This window comes from Antechinus flavipes, chromosome 5 (assembly GCF_016432865.1).
Source record: "Antechinus flavipes isolate AdamAnt ecotype Samford, QLD, Australia chromosome 5, AdamAnt_v2, whole genome shotgun sequence".
Lineage (NCBI taxonomy): Eukaryota > Metazoa > Chordata > Mammalia > Dasyuromorphia > Dasyuridae > Antechinus > Antechinus flavipes.
The window spans coordinates 248,380,736-248,393,528 of NC_067402.1; the positions used below are offsets into that span (position 1 = coordinate 248,380,736).

The 12,793-nt window shown below is 34.2% G+C and overlaps 1 protein-coding gene across 8 annotated transcripts in view; it reads right to left on the reverse strand.

The window, feature by feature from the left end:
* PPFIA2 (PTPRF interacting protein alpha 2) overlaps nucleotides 1-12,793 on the reverse strand; it is a 668,498-nt gene that overhangs the window by 51,683 nt on the left and 604,022 nt on the right. For all 8 annotated transcript variants that reach the window (XM_051962865.1, XM_051962864.1, XM_051962862.1 and 5 more), the window contains one exon: nucleotides 8,899-8,992. In XM_051962865.1, coding sequence (XP_051818825.1) covers nucleotides 8,899-8,992 — 94 coding nt within the window. The remainder of the gene's footprint in view (nucleotides 1-8,898; nucleotides 8,993-12,793) is intronic.

Genomic DNA, 12,793 nt, shown 5'->3' on the forward strand with positions numbered 1-12,793 from the left:
GTGCTATATATAGCCATTTGCTATAAAACTTTCTCTCTCATAATTTTATGGCATATATTTGCATATGCAAATAAATATAGCACATACATACAGACATAGTCAAATATATCATTTCAGACTCTTGACATTTAGCTCTAGCTACAAATTGATTTTTTTAAAGGGAGAAACAAAATCAGAATACAGCACAGAAAAGTGTTTCATGTAAAATATATATCTCTATATAAAATTGGTTATGTTCAATACTTTTAAGATTGTGAAACTAATCTCTAATGACTGAAGAGAGAAATGAGCTTAATGATAATATTTCCTTTTTTTTTTTTTTAACTTCTAGTATTATCTATTTCTCATCTACTTTGAACTATTTAGGTTCCTAACTTAGCCACATTTAACTAATTCAAAGAAACTTGAGACTTTTACTCAAAAGAACAAAGAGATGAAAAGATAACTCTATAAGCCAGACTTGTCTTAAAAAACATTATTAGGCATATATTTGTGTGTGTGTGTGTGTGTGTGTGTGTGTGTGTGTGTGTATGTATAAAATTTCATAATTTAGGAATGTAAATATCAATAATCTTTGATAATGGGGGAAAACCCTGAATCTGTCCTTTGACTTTGGCAGAGAGAAACTTTGCTTGAACTTTTGAGAAACTCTCCTCTGGGAGAGGCCTGCCTCAGGAAATCAAGATAAAGTGGTTTCATTTTGTTATCTTGGTGAGATTAGTTGTACCCTCTATTGCGTTGAAAATTAATCCAGGACCACTCCTACTTAGCTTGAATTTAAGTGGTTTCATTTTACTGGAAATCTAGGCCTGTGGGGCAGTAATCTCAGTCAATTGATCTCTTATAAAAAAAGGGCAACTTTAAACTCATTTCTTTGCAGAGGCTCCAAAGCAGGACCATGCCTTGTCAAGGAACTACTCTCTCCTTGGCATAGCTACCTGTCAGGACCTCTGCAGGCTGTGAAGACATTCTCTTCTCGGTGTTAACAGCGATGTTTATCTCTCTGCCAGGATTTCTCTGCTAGGACCTTTATCTTTCTCCCAGGACTTTGTCACTCAGAAGTCAGTCTTCCTAGCAAAAGCTGGCTTCTGTAGTACCAACAATAAACTTCTTTTTGCCAGTCTAATATTTTGGGTTCATGAATTCTTTCATGTTGGACCTGCGCCGACCAAAGAGGGGATCCAATAACAATTTGCGCTGCCACTAACCTCATCATATGATTCCCTAACTGCATCACCTTTAAAAGATCAATGAAGTTCTTTAATTAAATTTTTTTTGGATTTTTTGTTTTTTTAAATAATATTTCCCCTCCAATTAAATGTTTTTTACCATTCATTTAAAAAAATTTTGAGTTTCAAATCTTATTACTCCCTCTTGCCCCTTCTATGTTTTTCAAATTAAAGGATAGCTATTAAATTGTGTATTTATATTTGGGCATAATTTATTACTAAATATTTATATTTCTATTAAACATTTAAAATTCTTCTTTATGATTTATGATTTTATTTTATGATCTGAAATAATTGTAATGAAATTTTGTGAGCCAAGAGATGCAAAAGAATGAAGATATGTAAAAAAAAATACTTTTTTATATTAAAAATGACTATATAAAAATAATAGATGGGTTTCTAAGTAAAGCTCAAGAAGTTTTAATCTTCTTATTCTTTTGTTATGAAGCTATTAAAAAGAAACAAATAGCCTGGGTGGGATGTAAAGTGGAAAAGGAAATACAACTCAAGGATTTGTTGATCTATCTTTCTTTTTCTTTTTCTTTTCTTTTTATTTTTGCTGAAGCAATTTGAATTAAGTGACTTGCCCAGCTAGGAAGTGTTAAGTGTCTGTGGCCAGATTTGAACTCAGGTCCTCCTGACTTCAGGGCTGGTGCTCTGTCCACTGCACCACCTAGCTGCCCCTGATTGTTCTTTCTTTACAGATTACCGATGCAATTTTTTTTTTGTATATGTCTTCAAAACACTTATTAGGTGCTAGTTTTAAATGCTCACATAACTTCAGAAATTTTTTATGAGAATGATTATTCTTACTTTAAGTTAATAATAATGAAGAACTACGTTTTATAAAAAAGAAAAATCTTTAAAAGTCTTAGGATCCCCAAATATAGAATGAAAATGTAGTGAAATCTCACTTTTATTTAGATAAATTAGGAAAGCAGATAAAGCATGAATTAAAGAACTTTTAAGAATTTTCCCCAAAATATTAAATCATACAATTATAGAATTTATGCTTGTGGAAAGTTTCACTTATTGAGAGAAATGATTATTAACTAATGATTTGGGGAGATCCAGAGGCCCCTTTTCTAAAATCCTCATTTCAAAGTTCAGTCTCTTGAAGTACATTAATGATAATGGTACAATTACTCTCCTCAATCTTGCTTAAACTCCTAGGTGAAACTCCTAGTTGTCTGTTTCAGGTTGGGTGAGGATTATAGATTTTTCTGTCCAGATAATTTAGAAGCAAGATAATATAAAATTTCTGCACTGGTACAAATGAATGAGGAGATGTCTTTCTGGATAATGAAAAAAGACAACAATTATGTGGACATAAATGTCTAAAAATTTTTAATTTAGGATTTTTTTCCCCTAAAGGAAAGTTATTTATAATGTTCATTAAATGCTGACTGCGTGTGTTATATTGGAAAGAAATAATATAAGTTGCTTCAGATTCTAACGTTATCTTGTAATTTGTGATTAGGCATTGTGATTTCTGAGTAAACTCATAATTACTATAGGTAATTAACTGATAATAAGAATTGCAGAAATCAGTATGCTACACATATAACATTATGAAATCTTATACGCACTGAGAAAAGAGAAGGCTGTAATAAATTTGGAATGCCAAGTTTTGATTCTTAGACACGTCTGAGATGAGCAATAAGGTGAAAAGAGCAATATAAATAACTATAAAGTATCAAAAAGACCATTTTTCCTCCCTAGGGGTTCTATGGACTATTTTGACAACCATTTTTAAAAGTCCCTTGGCCATTTGAAGTAGTTATTTCTGTGCTAGAAAAGGTGGCATGTGGTGGGGATTAGAAGTTACAATAGTTTGAAGACTTACAAAGAGATCCCTAACCGAGGAGCTTCCTTGTCTGTCAGCTCTGAGAATTTCCTGAAAAGCATTTTTTCTCCACTGAAATAGAATTTAACTCTTTTTTTTTTTTTTTTTTACTGGGCTCTCTCCATTATTTCTAAAAAAAAAAAAAATCACTTAAAATACTGTAATGGATTCCTAGTACAAGATCAAGGTGCTAGCTTGACAGATGGGATAAATTTAATCCAATGTTTAATAACTAATTACTTACTATAGTGCTGCCAGTCAGTCGGGCTACAAAGAAAATCAAGAGTCCTTGCCTTCAAGGAGTTTATGTTATATCCTAGGCAAGATTTATTTTTTTTAAGAAATATTTTATAAATATGACTTTAGCTTCCTTAATATTTTAGAAATGAGACCTTTATCAGAGAAATGTGCCCCCCCCCAAAAAAAAAAAATTCCTGCTTTCTTGTAATTTTGACTAATTTGGGCAAAGCCTTTTAAATTTCATGTAAACAGAATTATTTATTTTACTTCCTGAGAGCCTCTCTATCATAAACTTTTCTTTTATCTAAATATTTCATAGATAATTTTTCTTTGCTCCCCATATTTATTCATATCACTCTTTTATTTCTAAATAATTTCATCCATTTTCCCCTATTTTGGCATATTATATACAACATTGATCTATGCCTAGTTTCTACTAAAATACTTTCTAGTTTTCCCAGAAATTTTTGTCAAATAATGAATTCTTGCCCTCAAATTTTAGATCTTTGGGGTTAGCAAAATTGCATGCCTAATCTATTCCATTGATGTACCACTCTATTTTTTAGTCAATACCAGATTGTTTTGATAATTATTCTTTGAAATCTGCCTTTATTCTATGAAGCTGCCTTTATTCACATTTTTTCCTATTAATACTCTTGATATTTTTGAACTTTTATTCTAGATGAATTTTATCATTATTTTTTCCTAGCTCTTATAAAATAATTTTTGGTAGTTTGATTGATATGGTACTGAATAAGTAAGTTAACTGAATAAGTTTATTATGTTGTTTTAGGAGAAATGAATATTTCTTCAGTTGTTTAGATTTGTCTTTATTTTGTAAAAAGTATTTTGTAATTATGTTTTTTTAGTCCCTACTTTGTCTTGGCAGGCAGTCTCACAAGTATTTTATATTATCTGTGGTTATTTTAAATGGCTAAGCAAATACACAGCTAAGTAAATAAAAGATAATGTGGAAGGTAGAGTGCATAGACACACACACACACACACACACAACACACACACACACACAAACACACACAAACACACATCAAGCAGGGACTGGGAAGTCTTCCTCCAGGGAGTGGCTAAACCTGGAATGAAGACAAAGATTCTGACAATGTATGCTAGATATTTAAAAAAAAAAAAAAAAAAAGAGGGGTTTTAGAGGGAATGTCAAGTTCTTGAACAAAGAATATGAACAAAATTAATATGAAATAAGATTGTAAAGGTAGATTGGAGCTACATTTAGGGAGGCTTTATGTATCAGGCTCAGGAGTTTTTTTTTTTTTTTAATTCATTTTCTTCATGATAGATTTGATAGAGAATTATTGAAAATTTTAGACATGAATTTTGGTAGTTTTATAGAAGATGATTATAGAATGGAAAAATTAAGATAAGAGAGATGGTTTGGAGAGAGTTAGGATGTTCTTAGAATGGCCCAGTCAAAAGGTGATGAAAACCTAACTAGAGAGTAGACCATATGAATGGACAAACTGAATTGAACATGAAAGATAGGTAGATAACCTCAATAAGACTTGTCAACAGAATGGATATATTGGGGGGGAGAGGGGAAGAGAAGAGGTAATCCACCTATATTTAAGAGTCCAGGACCCTACAAAGGATGTGGGATCAAACGACCATAGATCAAGAGTTGAGATTGACCTAAGAGACTGACAAAATAAAAAGACTTCACAGAAAAAGACTGGCACTTGAGTTGAGTCTTGAAGAAAACTAGGGATTCTGAGGAGCAGAAATGAAGAGGAAGTACATCTTTAGAGATTAGTTCAGCTAGGGGAAATGTATGAAGATGTGAGATGGCATGCCATATAGTAGAACAGGAAGTAGATCAGTATAGCTGAAATGTATTGTTCATGGAGGACACTAATGTGTAAGTAGACTGGAAAGCGAAGGAGAATCTAGGTTGTAAAGAAATCTAAGTGCTCATATTTAACCCACATCAGATTTTTTGCTGTTTTGGGGAGAAGAAAGTGAAGGGTAAGAAGAAGAAAAATTTTTAACACAGTCTTTACAAAAATGAATAATGAAATCTATTTTTACATGTATTTGGAAAAATCAAATACTGAGGAAAAAAAGAAATCTAAATGCTAAATAGAAGAGTTTATTTGATCTTAGAAACAATTTGCTGAGTAGCAGAATAACAGTGGAACCTGAACTTAGGAAAATCTCTATGATCGTGGTATGGTGAATAGACTGGAGTGGAAAATAGACAGGAATGGGTGAAAGTTTTAAGGAGAGAAATTCAATGATCTAAATGCTATTTTTATCTTCATTTTTATAGACAAGGAAAATGAGGCTAAGTCAGTAGAGAGGTCAAGTGACTTGCCCAAAATCAAACAACTAGTAAATGTCTCAGGAATGATTTGAACTCAGATTTTTTTTTTTTTTTTTTGGCTGAGGCAATTGAGGTCAAGTGACTTGCCCAGGGTCACACAGCTAGGAAGTGTTAAATGTCTGAGGACAGATTTGAACTCAGATAGGGCTAGTGCTCTATCCACTGCACCACCTAGCTGCCCCTTAAACTCAGATCTTATCAGAGAGTTGTTCCAAGTCAGACACATACACTACCACCTACCTGCCTCAGATAAAGGCATTAAGAACACAAGTAAAAGAATTGATTTGAGCAAGAAAAAAACATCTCTTCCTCAGAGACTGAATATTCTACATTCTAGTTAAATTGATTTAGTTTTTGTTCCTCAGAAATTACATAGTATCTCCTGCATCTATGTGTTTTTCAGGTGGTCTCCCATGTATGGAAAACACTTCATTCTTACATCCATCTCACATACTTCTGTGCTCCCTTCAAAGTTCAGATCATGTACCACCCATATAAAACTCTTCTCATCCCTCCACTAATTCTGTCTCTTTTAAAAATTTTTCCATATTATTTTACCCTGACAGAAATAGGATAATGAATATAAAATTCTCTGCAAATCTTAAAGTGCTATATGAATTGAACAATTGTTCTTGTTATTAATATTATCATTTTATCTATGCATTTGGAGAAGATTAAATTTCTTGACCTTTTTGTTTATTTGTAGGATGTAAGCCAATGACTTGTCTATGAATGCTTTCTGAATGAATGGCTGTATAAGGCAAACACAAAAATGTCTACTGAATATAATTGGATTGAACTGAGTGAAGAAAGAGAGAATAAGGGATGATTTACTGTAGTTTGAAACAAGGAATAGCAAGAAAGAGGGAGATCATAGGAGATGATTTTTTATTACTTTTCTCAGTAAGGTAAAAGGAGACATATGCTGAAAAACCAGCCACAGGAAATGGCCATCAGGGCGTGAGAAGATAAATCTGGGATAGATGTTGTGGGGAATTGATGTGGTCAATCAGACAAGAATCAGAATTACCAAGCAACAGTGAAGGCTCAGCTGATATCAGATGACAAGATTTTTTCTCACAGACCTAATTGTTAATGAACAATTTGAGCAGTATTTAAGATTATGGAGTAGGACCTGAAAGGCCAATGTTTGCCAAAAGAAGAATAACAACAGAACAAAGGGGAATGTATTGAAGGGTAAATTACAGTTTATGGATGATGTGATCAACTACAACATCAAAATTATGAAAGGAAGAAAATGTATGGGTGAAGGATTGAGAGAAGGAAGAGTAAAAAGATTAGATATTGTGATGACATGAATGATCAGAGAATTTTGGCCAGTAGGTCAAATCTAGTTCTGATTGTTTTTCTATAGCTTCAAGGTAAAACATCTTTTTAACCTTTTATAAACAAAATTTTATTGAATTTATTACTTTTTAATTCTTAGCTGGAGAAAAAAGTATAGGAGCAGAATATAGACTTGGCTAAGTCCATGAGCAGCCAAAAACAAATAAAAAGCTTATTAGTTACCATACAAATGTACACACACATACATACACATACACACCCACACACACATACACACGTTTTGAGTTACTTCTATTTCTCTATGAGTTCGAAAGAGAACTATCTAAAAAACATTTTCTACTAAAAACTGGAAGCCAGTAGAACAGTATATTGCACATCTTATTGTTTTCTTACATGTATTCATCTTATCTAGATTTCATTGTCATATTTATATTTGTTGATTTCATTTATACTTCAACAGAAAATCTGGGGCAAATTTTATTTTCTGATTGCTTGTAAAAGGCCCTATTAGTGACATCTATCATTGTGTTACACTTATGTTTGAAGACAAATTTTATTATGCAGTACCTCTAAGTACCTGTGAGGATAACTGGGGAGGATTTAGAGAATACTACAATCTGCTCTTAAGTTAGCAAATGATTATGTATGAGACTATGTTAATAATTTTATTTGAGATATTTAGGAACAAAGTAACCTAAATTATATAGTGCATAAAATGATATAGTGCATAGCTTTTGTGACAAATTATAATATATAACTGTTTTTGAAATGTACTTATTTTAATAATAATAGAAATAACCATAAAAAGAAAAAACTAATATTTCTAATCATGGATGCTTTCACTGATTGTATTTACATGAGAATAGCCCATTTTAAACTTTATATATGCCAAAGATAAAAAAAAAAAGTTAAATTTTTAAGACATTCAAGGGGTCATCTTATTGAGGTCTCCCTTGGTGTATTCATATTAATAAAAATTCTAGATTTCATTCTTATGTCTTTGAAGTTCTTTAGCAAAAATGCATTGGAAATAATTCATTCTTGAACGCTCAGCCTTTCATGATAAGAATGGTTCAATGGTTTATGATACAAATGGCTCAAAGAGTGTCTCTCCCAAGACAAGGAAAAATGAATATGGAACAGAATATTTTTCAAATCTTCAAACTGAAGGATGGAAATAAATGTTGTGGATACAAAAGATGAGAATGAATCTCGGGTGAAAATGGGAATGAGCAAAAGAGCAAATTATGAAAAAAGGGAAACATCTTTTCTTTCAAAGTATCTTCTAACCACCTTCTTTTTCCCCTCACAGATGTCTGGGATGACATTGGAAGCATCCTATATATGTGTTTTTTCTTTATGAGACAACTTTATTTTCCAGCAGCTGCTGTGATTCACAATATATCACTTTCACAAGGCATTTAACTATTACCCATTTTATATGAATGAAAAGATATACTCTCAGTTTCCTGACAGATGTGAAACAAGAAGTTACTGGTCTGTTGGGATTCTGTAATAATTAAACATTCACTAGATAACAAAAATACTCCTGTCTTTTTTTTTGTTAAGATGCAATAAAAGTTTCTTGTATATGTGGATGCAAAAATGAACTCTTATCAGTAAGGGATCCTATCCAGGAGTTCCTGTATATTGATATAATTACAAATCCTGTCTCTATCCCCTAATCCTCTTCTGAAGAAATTATTACTACAAGTGCATATTTTAGGCAAAGCATTTCAAATCTGTGTCCAATACATCAAGAAAACAAACTGAGAATCTACAATAAACAACAAGAAGGAAACATCAAACCATTATTTTGTCTTTCTAGCTTTCAATCTGACTGTTTTTGACTCTCCAAATAAATAAAAGGACTAAGATTTTATATCAATATTAGCTAAAGGAGAAGAAAAAATTAAACCTACTTTTTCTTTAGTCGGCGGTCCTTCTCAGCTTGAGTTCCAAGTTTCCCTAACCCTAGAGACTCCTGCGCTGCAGCTTCTGTCTCCATAAAGCCTCCTATGGAGAAACATTTTAAGTTAGACCATATTAATACAAGCATGTTGAACCTATTATGTACTTCAAAATGAGCAAGCCCCTAAACTTTTCTTTTTCTATTATTATTGTTTGCTACTAAACTTTTAAAAGGCAATCAGTGCCTCTAGTTCATTATCATTCTGTTGCTGTCTTTAGTGTCTAGAAATATGGCAGTTATCTCTACTCAATATGCTCTCTATATAGTCACCAGTAAACTTTTTTTTCTTAGTAAATTTATTTATTTTTAATACACATTGCTTTATGAATCATGTTGGGAGAGAAAAAATCAGAGTAAAAAGGAAAAATCATAGGAGAGATTAAAAAAAAAAACAATAACAGAAAAAAGAAATGAACCTAGCATTTGTTGATTTACACTCAGTCTCCTTAGTTCTGTTTGTGGATGCTGGTGGCATTTTATATGCAAAGTCTATTGGGGGGCAGTTAAGTGGTGCAGTGGATAGACTGAAGTCAGGAGGACCAGAGTTTAAATCTGGCCTCAGACACTTAACACTTCCTAGCTGTGTCACTTAACCCCAATTGCCTCAGCAAACAAACAAACAAAACAAAGTCTGAGATTGCTTTGGAATCAATAAACTTCTAATTAAGAAATCTAATGCTTTTTTCTTATTCCTCGTTTGTGATGACCGCGTACTTAAAATCAGCTGGAGTCAGGAATTCAGATTAAGGGAAAAATCTTCAATCTTTATTCTCAGTAGAGGTGAAGAAGGATTGCTATAGCAATATGGGCAGCTGCGATGGGAAGCCAGCCAGCAGAGGGGGATCGGAGGTGAAGGGCAGTCGCGATAGCAATGTGAGTAGCTGTGACAAGAAACCAGCCAGCAGTCTCTCTTTCTGCTTCCTTTTTCCACTCCCCTTCCTCCACCCACCAAAAACGTCATTTCCTATACAACACATCAGAACTTGCACAAAGAGTGGGAGGGGGCCATTCTTTCTCCAAGCATATGTATTAATAGAGTATGGTCCAATTACTATTTAGCCTTACGTGCTTGGGACCTCACTGTATCAACTCAAGCCTCAGCCCATTACATCTCCTGCTTTCTTTTGTTTTAAAAAGAAAGAAAAAGAAAAAATTCAAAGACATGCTCCTTTTCAATATTTAGGATATGAAGTATACCCTAAGGTGCTTACAGTACAAAAACTGTCCTTAAGGACAGAGAAGCTTAAATGATTTTCAGAAATTGATAGGAGATATCCAATGGATGCGACCAGTGTTAGGCTTGACTACCTATCAGTTACAACCATTATATGACATTTTAAGGGGAGACAGTGCTTTGAATTCATCATACCAGCTTACAAAAGAAGCTCAAGAGGCTTTGAGAAAAATTGAACTGGCTTTATCCAATATGGTTGAAAGAGTCACTCAAAAAGCCTTGGAAATATCAGTTTTTACCACACAAGAGGCACCCACAGCAGTCCTTCATCAAGGAGATAGTATGATAGAGTGGGTGAACCTCCCGGCATAACCAGAATTAAAGCCTTACTCCTTACCCAGTGCTTGTGGCTAGAATTTTATTAAAGGCCATTAAGCAAGCAGTACAATTATCTGGGACAAGACCTGACAAGATATACACTTTTACACCAATACACAAATTAATGTGTGCTGTGAGACCATCCCAGAGTGGCAAATTTTTTTAGCGATGGCTCCAAATTTTACACATGGGTCTCCATTAAAGATAACCAGACTTTTACATAATTGGCGATGGATTCTTGAAGAAAAAGTTTCTAAAGTTCCTCTTAAAGGACCAACTATCTTTACAGAAGCATCCAAACATAATATTTGTGCTATATACTCTCATGACTTAACTATAAAGACAGTAGTCAAAACTCCTTTTCAGTCCACTTAGCAGAATGAATTGTATGTGATCATTCTGGCTCTTACTTATTATTCAGGAGACATAAATATAATATTTGATTCAGCCTATTCAGTAGGTGTGGTGCAAAGAATTGGCACAGCCCAAATAAAATTTGTAACCTCTAATATATATCAGCTCTTTAAGGAACTTCAAGAGCAAGTGAGAAAGCATCAGGAAAGATTTATATTTTGCATGTCCACTCACATAGTGGACTTCCAGGTCCTATTTTTGATGGAAATTCAAAGGCAGATAGCCTTTTAATTATGTTAACCAGTACGCCTTTATTTCAGGAGGCCCAGGAATCCCATTCTAAATACCATCAGGTTGCTCGAGCTTTATGTTTACAATTTGGGATAACAAAAGAGGAAGCTAGGAGCATAGTAAAAAGCTGTATAGCTTGCCTTCCTTTCCACCCTCCTACGCTCCTTCCAGGGAAGAATCCTTGTAGTTTGAGACCCAGTGAAATCTGGCAAATGGATGTGACCCATTATAAATCTTTTGGTCATCTGTCTTTTATCCATGTTGTGGTAGATACCTTTTCAGGATTCACTTTTGCAATACCAGCAGGAAAAGAGACAGCCCGAGTGGTCACTGAATTCCTCATTCAAGCATTCGCAATTATGGGTGTGCCACAAGAAATAAAAACAGATAATGGACCTGCATATACCTCCAAACATTTTGAACACTTTTGTGCACAGTATAAGATTTTACACACCACTGGCATACCCTTTAATTCTCAAGGTCAGGCAATCATAGAAAGAAGAAACAGGGACAGTAAGACACTTCTCCAAAAACAAAAGAAAGGGGGAGCCACAGGTAGCCCTAAAGAACTTCTAAATTTAGTTCTCTAAACCATTAATTTTTTAATCTTTAATAAAGATGCACTGGCTCCAGCAGATAGGTTTTATAACCCATCAGAAGAGCAGTGTCCAGGGTGAGCAGCTCCACTCTCTTTAGATAATCGCCAAGTGATGTGGCGAGACCTAGAAAGTGGTGAATGGAAGGGACCAGATAAGTTAACTGCTTGGGAAGGAGGGTTTGCTTGTATCTCCACAGGAGGAGAAGGAATCAGATGGGTGCCAACGAGACGTGTCCACCACAGAGCAGACCCTTGAAACAAAGGAAAAGACCCAAGAAATATCGGGTGGTTCTGTTGCTGATTGTGTTCACCATTGAAAGAGCATGGCAGTTATGCATTTGACTCATGAACATAGAAAATTGTTGGATTTCAAAACCCTCAGGAATCATTGGATTCTCTGAGATGTGATAAGATTGTTGTTGGACTTGAAAACCCTCAGGAATCACTGGATTCTTTGGGACATAAGACTTGAAAGCCCTCAGGAATCATTGGATTTTCTGAGATATGATAAAACTGTTCAGGACTTCAAAATCTGCTGGAATTATTGGATTCCCTAACACATAAAAAAACTTTTGCAGGACTTCAAAAACTTGCAGGGATCATTGGATTCCCTGATATGTGAAGCAATGGACAATAGATTGGTTTTGGATTATCTCTTGGCTGCTGAAGAAGGTGTATGTGTGACTGCTGTTTACATACTCTCCTTCTAGGACATCTGGCAATCTTTTACAACACTATGTTGATTTATATTGTTTGTTATACCGTTACTTGCATGTACAATTCATGTTTGTTACACCACATCAAGCCTGCACTGACTGTGGGGAGAGTCATCACTAATAGCCTATGTGTTATTGCAATGTGCTTGTGTAATACCTCCCATGCTGATGGGTTTGTGCATACCTGTTTCTAATAAGACCCTTCAGCCCAGAAACCTGCTAGCAACCCCCACTTCCCTTTGGTGCTTTTCATCTCCCTTCCTGAGATGTCAGAGAGGGCGTGATTATCTCTTTTTTAGTGCTTTCACCTCCCTTCCTGAGAAGTCCGGAGAGT